Raw genomic sequence first — 13,933 nt, forward strand, 5'->3', positions numbered from 1 at the left:
TATAGCTAGTGTAAGAAACATGAAATGCAATTGGTGAAATCCACTATTGGTCGAATGTTGAACTGTTATATCCTAGAAAGGAAACATGCATGCGGTACATACACAGGGAAGAAAATGCACAATGGAATTAGCAGAGCCATCATTAGGCATGTGCAACTGGTTCAGTTATACCAGGTTGTTTGCTTTCAGGAGCCTCATGCAATCAAATTTATCCCTGTTAATGCAGTAAAAATACCAGATACTTACTGAGTGTTGACATCGGTATATACAAACACATGCATAAGATATTATTTTATTACAGTACTGCTTTTGATTTTTTTCTTTTTTCCCAATATAAATGGATGAAGCCCATATCAATATTGTTTACAAGCAGAACAGTTAAAGATATCTGTTGGATCAGTTTACTTTTTTGCAGAGGAACTTTCCATTGTTAATTATCCATGATTCTAGTCTCACTAAGCAGGCAATCCCATGACCTGAAAACTTTCCCTATGCCATAAATTGATTACAACCAAAATAGATTTCTAAATTCTAAAGCAACTTCATTGTACTTTACTGTGTACCCTCTTCAAAAATGGTTGGAGTGTGCTAAATAATTTTATGACTCAAAGATGAAATCTTCACCCTGCACAGTGAGTAAAGAGTAAAATGGTAGAATATTCATTGTTATCGTAGTGCGGTACATAGAAAGTAGTCTTAAAGTGTGAAAGAAAAAATTTAAAGTGATATATGATTATTGGCAAGAGAAAAACAGAATAGTGTGTGTGCTATGGCAGAATTGGACTGCTGCTCAGGAGTTGCCCTTCATAAGACCAACATATATCTACACATGTCCTTCCTGTGCAAGTGCACCATGACAGTATAGTGGTTTTGCCACTAGTCTCTCATTTGGAGAGGTTTTGGTTTGATTCCTGTTGACAACTGGAAGAATTTATATAGCCCACTTCAATTGAGCTGTAGTTATCTGATCTCAGATGAAGGGAGAATAGAGTTCCCCCATTAGTTACTCTGGATTTCAGCCCACATAACGTGCAGACATGCAAATCAAGCTTTTAAACATGTACTTCTGTGGACATAATACACTTATATTTATTATGTAACACACATATGGAAATAAGGGAGCTCCTTGGGAACTATTAAATAATAATTATAAATTATTATTTGTCTTTTCTGTACACATTTACTTACCATATTCAAATTTCATATCCGTTATATCTGAGTGTCGCCATGTTCTAATAATCCTACAAGTCCATTTTTCAAGACCTAACCAGTACTTCTAATTCATCAAATTTGTTTACTTTACTCCTTACATTAGTGTACATGCAAGTATACATGCTCTTATTTTTGCTCTTAGTAATGCTAACACAGTCCATATATTTGCTTGTCCCACGAGGACCCCCAGCAGTCCTTGTAATCTCTGGCATTATGCTTTCAGACTGGGCGCCTCCGTAGCCAGGTGGGAAGGAGCAGCAGTGCGCAGCACACGCTTTCTGATTAGACCGGGGTTCGAGCCCGTCACCACCAAATACGGAGGATGCGGAAAGGTCAGGAAATGACCACTGCATATCCCCGAGCAATATGGCCTTAGTTGCTAATGCTCCTAAAAAAAACCAAACCAAGCTTTCAGACTGCTGCATGTCCCAATAGAAGATAGAATCATTTTCGCTCTACCTGTGGCTGCTGTTAATCTATCATAGTTGGTGCATTATAGCCTAGGTTGCTGTTGTGCCAGTAAACCCAAAACCAAACTAAGCTGTTAATCTATTAGTTAGTTTGTGTATCCCTTCCCCCTAAGCTAGCAATTTTCCAACCCACTCCATACTGCCTTAATAGCATAAGAAAATATCCTTGTACCCATTCTGTTTAAGTGTATCCCACCCTGTAAAAACACTCTTCTGTTAACAAGCACAGATAATGCTCAGAAATTCTGCCCCATGAGTCTTTCACAGTCTCTCATTATATACTTCCTCCTGTTGTGTCTGGGCAGAATTGCAGACACCTTACACCCTCACATATAATCCTAACTTCAACTTTTTCTCAACATTGCCCTGTACTTTTTAAGTAAATCCTCAGATCTACTCTTAATATCATTAGTATCAACACTTACAACAGTATCACCTTTTTTGCTCTTAAAAGATGGTAACTGCTATACAACATTGTTAACTTTTGTTCCTGTTAGGTAGAATAGGGCATACCCTGGTCCTGTATGCACAAACATTTATTCGCAAACATTATTCCTGGTGCACGAAGAATTTATTCGCGCATGCATTACCTTGCAAAATATCCTGCCGCCACCCGTGCATGGAGGATTTTGTTGTGTTGGGTGATGCACAAATGAGTAGTCTAATGTTGTGCTGGGTAGCTGAGCGCTTGATGGGTTTCTCTTTTTTATTTCTTCAAGGGCATCAACCCTTTTCCTCGAGCTGTCATATAAGCCCATGCTGGATTGTTACTTTATCTCTTTACACTCTCTGCAACAAAAGTACTCACTGACATCCCCCTTTGGTTGTATTATATCCCACTGTAGATAATTCAGCAAAAAGGCAGAAGATGTTCACCACACATAGCTCTGATTCACAAGAGAATCACCATTTATGGTTCTCGCCTGAGCCAAAGCATTCCTGCTGCTCTGAGCTTTTTTGCTTTGCTGCTTGTTTGAGGCATGATTTTAGTTTAAATATTGCAATTAATTTAAAACTGGAAACATTCTCAAGGTGTAATTCATGATGTCAAACTGGAATGTGATGATAATTAAAATATGAAATAAGGGCAAAAATTCTGAAATCATCTATAGATCACAGACTCTTGTGATTTATGGGGGGGGGGGTGCATTATGGATATGCATCAATCTAAAAGCATATATCTTTTTAACATATTGTAATTGCTGTTGAAATATTTATACTAAGAGTGATATAATATCAAAGTTAATACTGGTTTTTTTTAACTTGATTCTTTCTTATTTTAAAGTTAAATTTTTAAAATTATACATTTTCAAGATAGTTGTTACAGCAACTCTAATGAATTATGTAAGAATTAAATTACTGCATTACATTCCTTTTAACAGTTAGTTTTGGTCTGCATATATTGTTGAAAATGTTATTAAATGTTACTATTAACCAACAAAGAATTTTTAAGCTTTCAGACTATGTGAATGGTTATAAAGACAGCTTGAAAGCAAATAACTTAGCAAAAATAAAGTCTGGTTCAGCATTTTTGACTCTTCTTGAGCAATTTCGTATCAGCTCTAAAGAAGAAATTATGAAAGTCCTAAAAATGAAGAAAAACAAGAAGATTTTGTAAGTAACTGTGGTTTGTAAAGAAATGATAATTTATTAAAATTAAGAGATTTGAGAATGTCTTGTTGATTATTCACATAATTCTTTTAAAAAAGAGATATACAAAAGTGCATGTTGTAACAGTCCTCCCAGCTTTTTTAACCAGTTCTTATTCTTCTTGTATTTACCATTTACTAGGAGGCAGATGATTTTCATCAACTGGTGCAATATCACCACTTTGCTTATTGGAAGCTTGAAGCGGTAGAACCAGTGGTGAGCTATAGTGGGCATTATTTTTTTTTATTGTTATTATTTTTTTTAAATTTGCGAGCCCATTGTTGAAATTTATTTTACAACTGAAATCCTGAAAACAGTTATTAAGTATCCAGAACCGAAATTACGGTGTGGCGAGCGGGGCCCCCATTCCCAGCATTTTAATGGCGCAGTCGATCGGTTATGTATTTTAAAATTGCTTCATTTTTGATTAATTACAGTCGGATCTCTGTTTAATGAACTTCTTTATAGCGAATTTTTTTGAGTCCCCTTGGTAATTACATTTAAAATAGTTTCCATTGATCAAAGAAAATTTCCATGTAACGAACAGATTAGGAGAGATAACTGTGTATGCATTGTTCCCGCCTCTGACCTTTAAGCAATTTAGGTAATTAGAAAGTGCGAATTAAGGGTGAAAGGGATTACCATTTCACAATGTTAGTGGTGTCCGTAAAACCTATGCAGTCACATACCTAGAAGTCGCGCTAGTCAATATGCTTTCCATAGCCAGTCAGAGGATTAAGGTTCTCGACACGGATTATAGTGTCTGGTCAACCTGTGTTGTGGTTCCCCTTTACTCCGACAAAGGAACATATGTTTTTCAGAGAAGTGAGTGATCCACTCCTTCCAGTAAATTTCTCCTGTCTGTGTTTACATGGTTGTAGTAGAATATCCGTGTGATTTAGACATTTTGCACAGTATTCAAAGAACTAGTGAGAGTAGCAACGTAGAGGAGGGGTGATCGAGGCAACTAAGATATATAAACTTTACGAAGATGAAATGTTGGCAGATTTTGAAACTTTGTCGAGCCTTTCACTGTGTAGAAAATGTTCTAAAATATAATGGCATACAGGCAATAATTAAAAAAAAAAACTGTATCACCAATCTCCAAAAAACTAGCGCGAATTAAGGATGATTGCTAAAGAACTTGATGTGGAACCTATAAAGATTGGTGGTGTGTTTCGGGCCACGATGAGCAGCTTGTAGCTTGCAGATGGTAATTGCGGGTTAAGGGAATTATCCTGCATTGTGCAAACATTTTGAATCAGAAGTTAAATATTCCGGATTATTAAATGGACTTTTAAATTTGGACTTTCTTAACCATTTAACACTAATGGTCGACATCCTGCAAGAGCTCTCTTACCTTTCAGAAGCTTTACAGAATCACAATGGTAAAAAGCATATGAATTAATTATTCGAACTATCAATGCTATTGCTAATTTGAAAAATTCTGAAGGAAATTATGAAGCTAAAATTGAGAGCATGTTGAAGTGGAAAGAATTTGAAGGAATCAAAATTGAAAGTAAAAAAAATTACATCGTGACAAGTTATTAAATGCATTGTTTTATCCTTAAAGGATAACTTATTAATGGAACAGGGTGATTTTAAATTAAATAAAGAAAATAACGATACCATTGAAAAAAATTTTAAACATATGCTACCCGAAATCGTGAATTTGAAAGAACTTTCGTCTTGGTGGCAAGACAGTGAAAACCGAATAAGAAATTTAAGTTTTCTGATAAAATATGAAATAAAAATTAATTATTTTAGAGATTTTATCGAAGACAGTTTATCTTTAAAATCAAGTGAAATTACCTTTTCAATTAAGAAAGCCAGAAAATATCTTTGAAGCCATTGTCATTAGCAGTGATGAAGCTGAGCGAGTTTTCAGCATAATGAATATTATTGAGTGAATGAATAAATGAATAATGTTGACAATTAAACACATTGCAGATCATGATGAGCATACATCTCCAGATTGTTACGTCAAATCATTCCTCTGTAATCATCGCTCAGCTATTGAGCAAAGCAGATCGACAACAAATATTAATAAAGAAGTAAATTGTATATGGCAATTTTTAGAATAAATTTTTCTTGAATGTTTGTGAAATAATTTTTTTTTTTTGAATATTTGTGAAATAATTTTTTTTCATATAATCTGTAATTTTTTGTGTACTTTTTCTAGAAAGTTTGTTTTTTATGTAATATTTGTTTTTATATTGTGGAATGCTTTGTGATAGTTTTTATGTTATTTGTGATATGGGAAATATTTCATGTTATGTTTTATTCGCAATATTAAAATTTTATCATGAAAAAAATATATCCATTATGTTTCCCTAGTTGTTAAAAAAAAAAGAAAAAAAAAAGTCAAATAAAAAAGTTGCGCATATGCCGAGCACGCACAGTAGATGGTTTATGCGAAACGTCCTTCACGTTTCTTTTAGGCATTTTGATTTGTATATATCGATTATGAAATAAAAGAACTCTTTTTTATTGTAAATATATTATTGATCATTTGCAGATTTTCATCATTTTTGGAAGACAAGATACAATGGATTTATGATAACTAAAGTAAGAGATGTATACTTGCTACTGCAACGTATTTAAATATCTCTGTAAAATAGCACCGATTGAAGCACCGATCTTTTAGTTGAAGCGACATACGCAGCTGTTAGGGGCACCTAACAATGGAATGTAACGAAAATGCGAGACGAAAAAAGAAATTGTTGACAAATATTTGTATTGTTGAAATCATACGTACTGCAGTAGTAACTTCAGGAAGCATGATTGTGACGTCATACTATTCAAAAATTCTAAAACGTTATAACTCCACACACCGTCGTATCCATTTATACATTTTACACATTCACTTATATGCATGGTTAAGGGGGTAATAAGCCGCATCTGTCCCCCCCCTAAATTCGCCCCTGACTCGAGATATCATACCAGTCACGAAAAATGCGTCACGTGCTATAATCACAGTACTAGTAGTGCGAGCGTGGGAATCGCCTCTAGTGGAATCCGTGGATGACGTCACTTCCGTGACCGATCAAATTTGCTTGGTAGAAAGTCGGAAAAACTGCGAGCCCATTTTTAAAATATTCACAGCTCACCACTGGGTAGAACCCATGTTTAGTCTCCAGAGAAAATTTCCTGCAACTTTCCCCCACTTTCTCTTCCATTATGCAGTATAATTGATGTCTTTTGAGGTTATAATGGCTCATGGTGAGATCCAATCTTTCTTACATTTAAAGAATACAGCTCTAAAACAGTGTTCGCAGGTCGGCCACTAGATAATCCACCAGACACCCACTGGTAACTTTCCAAGAGGTTTCTGGATCAGCTAGTGTAATCTTGCTGCCTCTGCTCTGCCAGATAATGACTGGAGGGAGTCTGAGCAGTGTGTGTGTGTTGGGGGGGGGGGTCATTGTGGAGGCCACATTGTGTCAAGGAGCTGGATTTATTATTGTTGTGTGTATGCCATATCCAAAAATTTAATTACTTCATACATTGTACGTAAAAGTGACTCAACTCAAATATTGTTGAGTTCGAGGTAATACAATAGGAGGTGCAATTTGAGTGCAGTAAACCTTTCTAACAGAATGTTGTTGATTTGGTTTTTAGGAGCATTAGCAACTAAGGCCATATTGCTCCGGGGATATGCAGTAGTCATTCCCTGACCTTTCCGCATCCTCCGTATTTGGTGGTCACAGGCTCAAACTCCAGTCTAATCAAGAAGCATGTGCTACGCACTGCTGCTCCTGCCCACCTGGCTACGGAGGCGCCCTAACAGAATGTTAGAAAGGTTTATTGCACTTTATCAAGCTGGAATTGTTTTTCTTATGTATTATTAATTTCCACAATTGAGATGAAATCATATCTTTTTTTCTTTGTTTTTGCTTTTCTGACAAATTGCATTTTTTTGAGTTGCATCACTTTTCCATATGATGTGTGATATGTCCTTCCCACATTTTCTTACTACTATATACATCACGAGTAGTCAAACTAAAAGAAAAACTTATCATTATAAAGATCTAAACCTCCAAAGCACTTCATCATCCATTTCACAAATATATGTGGTCTCATTTCTGCTCTCAATGATGTCCATTTAAACTTAGACTACCAACCCCAGGTACTTTTTCAAACAGAATCTCAATTATCAGTTGATTCAACTACTGCTCATCTCAGTTGTCCTAATTATTCACTATACGATTCCTTCGGTTCAGAGTTACTACTTGTGAATATGTCCGCACTGATATTCCTTGTCAGTGACTTAGTAATTTGGAATCTTCTCATTTTGATCTCTGGCTTTAAATCTATCTACTGCATTCTGTCAAATTATCTATTATCTCTATCACTTCCTCTCTTTGAAACTTGACTTTATTCAGTCCAACTTCCTTAACAGTGAGGTAATTTTCCTTGGTGATTTTAATGTTCACAACTCCGGCTGGCTTCCATTTTCTAGTCACACAAACCCAGCTGGTTGAGATGCTGAGACTTTTGAAATTACTAGTGACTTCACACAGATTGTTCATTTACTTACCAGAGATTGTTCATTTACTCTTGATCTTTTTCTCACAAACAACCCTTCTAAGTAAACGGTCGAGGTGAGTAGTCCTCTAGACACCTCAGATCACAACTTGGTGATGGTCTCTTCTCCAATGGAGCTCTTCTCTTGTGGCCATTCTCAACTTCATGTTGTTTGGCATTACAAGCATGCAAAATGGGATGATTTTCAAGATTTCTTCTTTTCCTCACTGTTTTCCTTACTGTTTATTACTGTTTTAAATCTTCTGATGTCAACATCTGCTTAAATTTTGTCAGAGAAATTATTTGTCCTCTATGTAAACCTTGGTTTTCCTAAATGTGTTATGGCTGTCCAAGATGAGAATATTCCATAGCGCAATAGGCTTGCATCCAAATCTCTAGGTTCATTCTGCCTACAGTTTAAATAATTGTAAAACAGTTATTAATCACTCCAAACTAGATTTTGAATATGCTAAGAATAAAAAAAATTTGCTTCTTGTCCAAATGGTAGTTGGGCATTCTGGTCTCTTTCCAAAGCATTTGACTACTTCTATTCCCACCTGTCAAAACTGGTTGGAATAGAAGTATTCTATTAAAAGCTAAAGCTAAAGATATTAAATCTCAGCTAAAGATAAAGCTGATTTGCTAGCCTCCTACTTTCCTTCTAATTTGTGTGTATTGATGATCTTGGTAAACCACCTCCTGCCATTCCCAGTACACTCCATTCAGTGCCTCCTGTGGTCTTCCATGAAAAGGATGTAGAGAAAAATTTTGAACAGCGTTGAAGCCAAGAAAGCACCCGGTCCTGATGGTATTTCTCTACTTGTTCTCAAAACGTGTGCTCTTGGGCTTACTCCTGTTATGTGTCACCTTTTTATTCTTATTCCATCATTATTTTCCCTTCTGCTTGGAAATTTTCTCATATCCAGCCATTTCCTATAAAGGGTGACAAATCCCTCCCATACAGTTATCATCCCATTGTACTTACTTCTACTCTTTCTAAAATAATGGGGAAATCCATTAACTACCAAGTCCTAAACTATCTAGAAATCTTCCTTCTGATCGCTTGTGTGAATTTCATCTGTGTTGATCCACTGATGAAAGTCAATAAAGTGGTGGCTTATGTTACCCATTTATGGAAAAATTCAATGGAAATGTTTGGTGAAACTCAAGCAGTTGCTCTTGCTCTTGATATTTCAAAGTGCTCATGTTTGGCTTAAAGGTCTTCTAAATAAGCTCCCATCATATGATTTGCCAACTGTTTTTTTGTAATTGGGTATCTAGTTTTTTTGTCTGACTGCCACTGTGGGTGATGGTAGACAGCTCTCTGTCTTCTAACTTATCCATTAATGCTGGTGTTTCCCAAGGTTCAATTCCTTCTCCCACTCTTTTCCTCTTGTATATTAATGACTGTCTTTCATTTACCAGAAATCCTATCCATAGTTTTGCTGATGAAAGCACATTGCATTCCACTTTCCAGTTTGAGAAACCTTGCCCAGCACAAATAGCTTAACTTCTTTAATATCCAGCACCTCTGTAGCCAGGTGGGTACGAGCAGCAGTGCATAGCACACGCTTATTGATTAGACCATGACCACCAAATACGGAGGATGCGCCGACCGGGCTAGCCGTGTGGGTAAAGTACCTGCCCCGCAACCCAAAGGTCGCGGGTTCGATTCCCGCCTCGGGCTTGGATCAAAGTACTGCGAAAACCTTGGGAGGTGCAATATGGCCACAGAAGCCGATGCGCCAACAACTACCAAATCAAAAAAAAAAAAAAAAATCAACGGAGGATGCGGAAAGGTCAGGGAATGACCACCGCATATCCCCATAGCAATATGGCCTTAGTTGCTAATGCTCCTAAAAAAAAAAAAAAAAAAAAAAAAAAAAACCCCAAATAACCTTTAATCATCATCATCATCATCAGCCATTTTCAATCCACTGCAGGATGAAGGCGTCTCCAGAAACTTTCCAGTTCCTTCTGTTTTGAGCACTGGCCATCCATTTACTACCCAAAAACTCATGAATTTCATCTATCCATCTCCACCTTTGTCTTCCAGGTTTTCTTCTAGCTCCTCTTGGGTACCATTCTGTTATTTTCTTAGTCCATCTGTCATCATGTCTTCAAGCTATGTGTCCTGCCCAAGACCATTTTAGTTCTTTAGTTTTGATAAGAATGTCCTTTACTTAAGTTTGCTGCCTAATCCATGTGTTTCTCTTCTTATCTAACAGTCTGATTCCCAATATAATTCATTCCATTCTTCGCTGTGTAATGGAAGAGAAGCTGAGAACTTCTGAAGAGAAGTTCACAGCTTCTCTTCCATTCTTTTGGTGCGTGCCCAAGTTTCACTTCCATAAGTCATGGTGGGGAGTATACATTGATTCATTATTTTACGTTTCAGACAAACTGGGATATGGCTCTTCAGTATGTGACTATATTTCCTGAATGCTATCCATCCAAAATTTATTCTTCTCTTGACTTCCAGCCATTTATCATAATTACAGCTAATAACTTGTCCCAGATAAGTATATGACTCCACCTTTTAAATTACTACTCCTTCAATTATATCCCTTTCTGTGGCATACTTGTTCATCATTATTTTTGTTTTAGCCATATTCATTTTTGTCTCAAGTCCTTACTAACTGTGCATAACTGATTAAGATTTTCCTCTAATTCTTTGGGATCGTGGCTTATAATCACAATGTCAACTGCAAATTGTAAATGGTTTAGGTACTCTCCGTTCACAGTGACTCCTTTCTGTGACCAGTCTAATCTTCTGAAAGCTTCCTCAAGGGCAGCAGTAAACAGCTTCGGAGATATTGTGTCTCCTTGTCGAACTCCTTTCTCGATTTTAAATTTGCTACTGTCTTTGTCTAGTCTAATAAAGGAGGTAGCACTCTCATATATTTTCTTCAAAATCATAATATATGGAGTATCTATGCCTTGTCTTTCCAGTGCCCGAAACATTGCCTTATGCTGTATGGAGTCAAATGCCTTTTCATAATCCACAAATGCCAGGCATAATGGTGTTTTATATTCATTTGCTTTCTCCATTAGCTGTGATATTATGTGAAGGTGATCCATAGTTGAGAATCCTGTCCTAAAGCCAGCTTGCTCTTTCGGTTGATTCTCATCAAGTATTCTTTCTAATCTGTTAGTAATGACCCTTGTGAATAACTTGTAGATGTTGGATAACAAGCTAATTGGTCTATAATTTCCAATTTCTGATTTATCTCCTTTCTTATGCAGCAAAACTATGATTGCATTATTCCACTGCTTAGGCATCACACCTTTTCTAATGCACTTTGTGAAGAGCCTTGCCAGTTTTTGTGTTATGTCTCTTCCTCCCAATTTTAACAACTCTACAGTAACTTCATCTTCCCCCGGGGCTTTCCGATTCTTCATTTTCTTCAATGCATGTTCTACCTCATCAGGAAGAATATCGGGTATGTCGTATGTGTTGCTACTTTGCAATCCATCTTCCCCACTGCTGGTATCATTCTCTCGCTCCTTGTATAATTCTCTATAGTAGTCTTCTGCTATTTGAATTATGCCTTCTCTGCTGTTTATAAGTACACCATTGCTATTCTTCAGTTTCAATATCATTTGTCTTTCTGTATTACTGCTCATGGCTGCTGATTTAAATCCTTTGTTTTCCCTTAATGTTTGTTCTACTTTTCTTGTGTTAAATCTTCTTATGTCCTCTCTGAGTCTCTTTCTAATGGCTTTGCATAACTCAGTATACTCAATTTTCTCCCTGTCAGTGTTTTTCTCGCTCTTCATTTGTCATCTTCGGTTCATCATGACAAGTGTTTCTTGACTAATTTTTTCTTCTTTGGATTTTTGTTTCCCTATAGGTTTCTTGAGCTTTATCACTTTCAGAAAGTTGTAATATTCCTCGTCGATATCTTGGTCCTCAGCAGTCTGCAGAAGCTCAAACTTGTTTTTAAGTTCTGGTACATACTGCTTTTTCTCCTCTTCTGTTATTTCAAAGACCTTTGTATTATTTACTCGAGTCAGTTTTTTCCTTTCCTTTCCTACATCTATATCAAGTGTGCATCTTACCATTCTGTGATTACTTCCAACATTTACCCTATTCAGGACGGTAACATCATTCACAATATATCTTCTGTTAGTGAGGATGAAGTCGATTTCATTAGTTGTTAATCCATTTGGACTTTTCCATGTCCACTTTCTGTTCACCCTTTTCTTGAAAAAAGTGTTCATTACTGACAGTCCTTGAGATTCTGCAAATTTCACAAGTCTTTCACCTCTTTTATTTCCTTCACCAATTCCAAAATTTCCTATAGTTCCCCTTTCTGCACTGTTTTGCCTTTTTCCAACCTTATCATTGAAGTCCCCCATTATAATAGTGTAGTGGGTTTTCTGCTCATCTAGAAGACTCCCAATTTTGGTGTACATTTCTTCAGCCTCTTCATCATCATGGCTCGATGTTGGTGCATAAATCATTATAATCTTTAGCTTGTACCTCTTAGAAATCTTGAGTATTAGTCTTGACACCCTTGGTGATGTACTTTTGAATTCCAAAATGGTGTTTTTAAAATCTTTATGGACCAGAAACCCAACTCCACCTTCACTCCTTTCACTGTTTCCATTGGTGTACAGCAGATTTCCACTTGATAAACTTATAAGTGATTCATTTCTTCTTCTGGTTTCAGCCAAACCGATAATATTCCAATTCACATTTCACACATTTGATGATGGTATATCAGGCTTAATGTCCAAGTTTGCAGATGATACGAAGGTTGGTAGGGTTGTTAATGACACTAGTGACAGTACACTGTTGCAACAGGATCTAGAATAGTTGAGCAGATGGGCTGAGAGATGGCAACTGAAGTTTAACATTGACAAATGTAAAGTACTGCATATGGGAAGCAGAGTAACATATCAACTGTGTGGTACTACACTGACAGTGGTAGAGAGTGAAAAGGACCTGAGGGTATTCTCCACCTTGTCTTGGTGGGGGGAGCTTGCGTGTCCCGATGACCCGGAGAGCTAAGTCGGTGGTAGCTTAGCTACTGGTGATAGGAATGATGCATATAGGAACATTTATGTTGAAAAAAAGAAAATAGCCAATTGGTTGGTAGTAGAAGCGAAAAATGAAGAATGGGAAAGGAAATGCACAACTATTAATAGCAAATTGAGCTTCAAGCAATCAGCGCAATCATGGAAGGTCCTTAAAGACTTAAGAAAATAGAATAAACACCATGCTGGTTTGCAATTAATACCTCTGAAAGACTGGATGGAGTACTACGAAGGACTTTTAAAAGAAGACAGGGAAGAGTTCAAGACGATGGAGGATTTTGGTGTAGAAGACTCGGGCTTAAAAGTTTCTGTTAGGGAAGTGGAACTCCTGCTAAAGGAAAGAAGGAATGGCAAATCACCTGGACCTGGAGGAGTTTACATGGAACTTCTGAAATATGGAGGAAGAGGAGTGGCTGTTCTGATACAAAAACTGTTAAATAGTATACTGAGAGGAGAAGAAATACTGAAAGAAATGATAACAGGATATATTACATCAATTTATAAGAAGAGTGATCGGAAAAGCTGTTCAAATTACAAAGGAATATGCATCCTGAACCCGCTGTTAAAGATCCTTGGAAAATGGATCAGGAACCATTTAGAAGCTTGAATTGAGGTATCAGAAGAACAAAGTGGTTTTTCAGCTGGGAGGTCATGTATAGATCATATCTCAACAGTATGACAGATCCTTGAAAAATGCCAATCAAAAGGAAAAAAAATCTTTATGATTTTCATTGACCTTGAAAAGGCATATGACAGTGTTCCAAGAAAACTCTTATGTGAAGCACTGAAAGAGGCAAATATTGATGGACAACTGATTAACATTATTAAAGCAATTTGCAGGAATAATAGATGCAGAATTAAAGTGGGATCAACTTTGTCCTGAATTCCACACTTCAAAAGGCTTATTACAAGGTTGTTGCATCACCAACACTTTTCAAAATTTATATCGACATCTGCCTAAGATCCTGGTCAAAAAAATGTAATAAAATGGGATTGCCGATTAATAAGAACACCTATATTCACAATTTACT

General features: G+C 36.6%; 1 protein-coding gene across 1 annotated transcript in view; it reads left to right on the forward strand.

Annotated features, from left to right (window-relative positions):
• Positions 1 to 13,933, forward strand: part of LOC150081854 (microsomal triglyceride transfer protein large subunit-like) — a 318,164-nt gene that overhangs the window by 118,539 nt on the left and 185,692 nt on the right. Inside the window, exon 8 of the mRNA XM_090380346.1 lies at positions 3,136 to 3,296. Coding sequence (XP_090236472.1) covers positions 3,136 to 3,296 — 161 coding nt within the window. The remainder of the gene's footprint in view (positions 1 to 3,135; positions 3,297 to 13,933) is intronic.

Source organism: Mastigoproctus giganteus, chromosome 8 (assembly GCF_048544385.1).
Source record: "Mastigoproctus giganteus isolate SK-2022 chromosome 8, ASM4854438v1, whole genome shotgun sequence".
Taxonomy (NCBI): Eukaryota; Metazoa; Arthropoda; class Arachnida; order Uropygi; family Thelyphonidae; genus Mastigoproctus; species Mastigoproctus giganteus.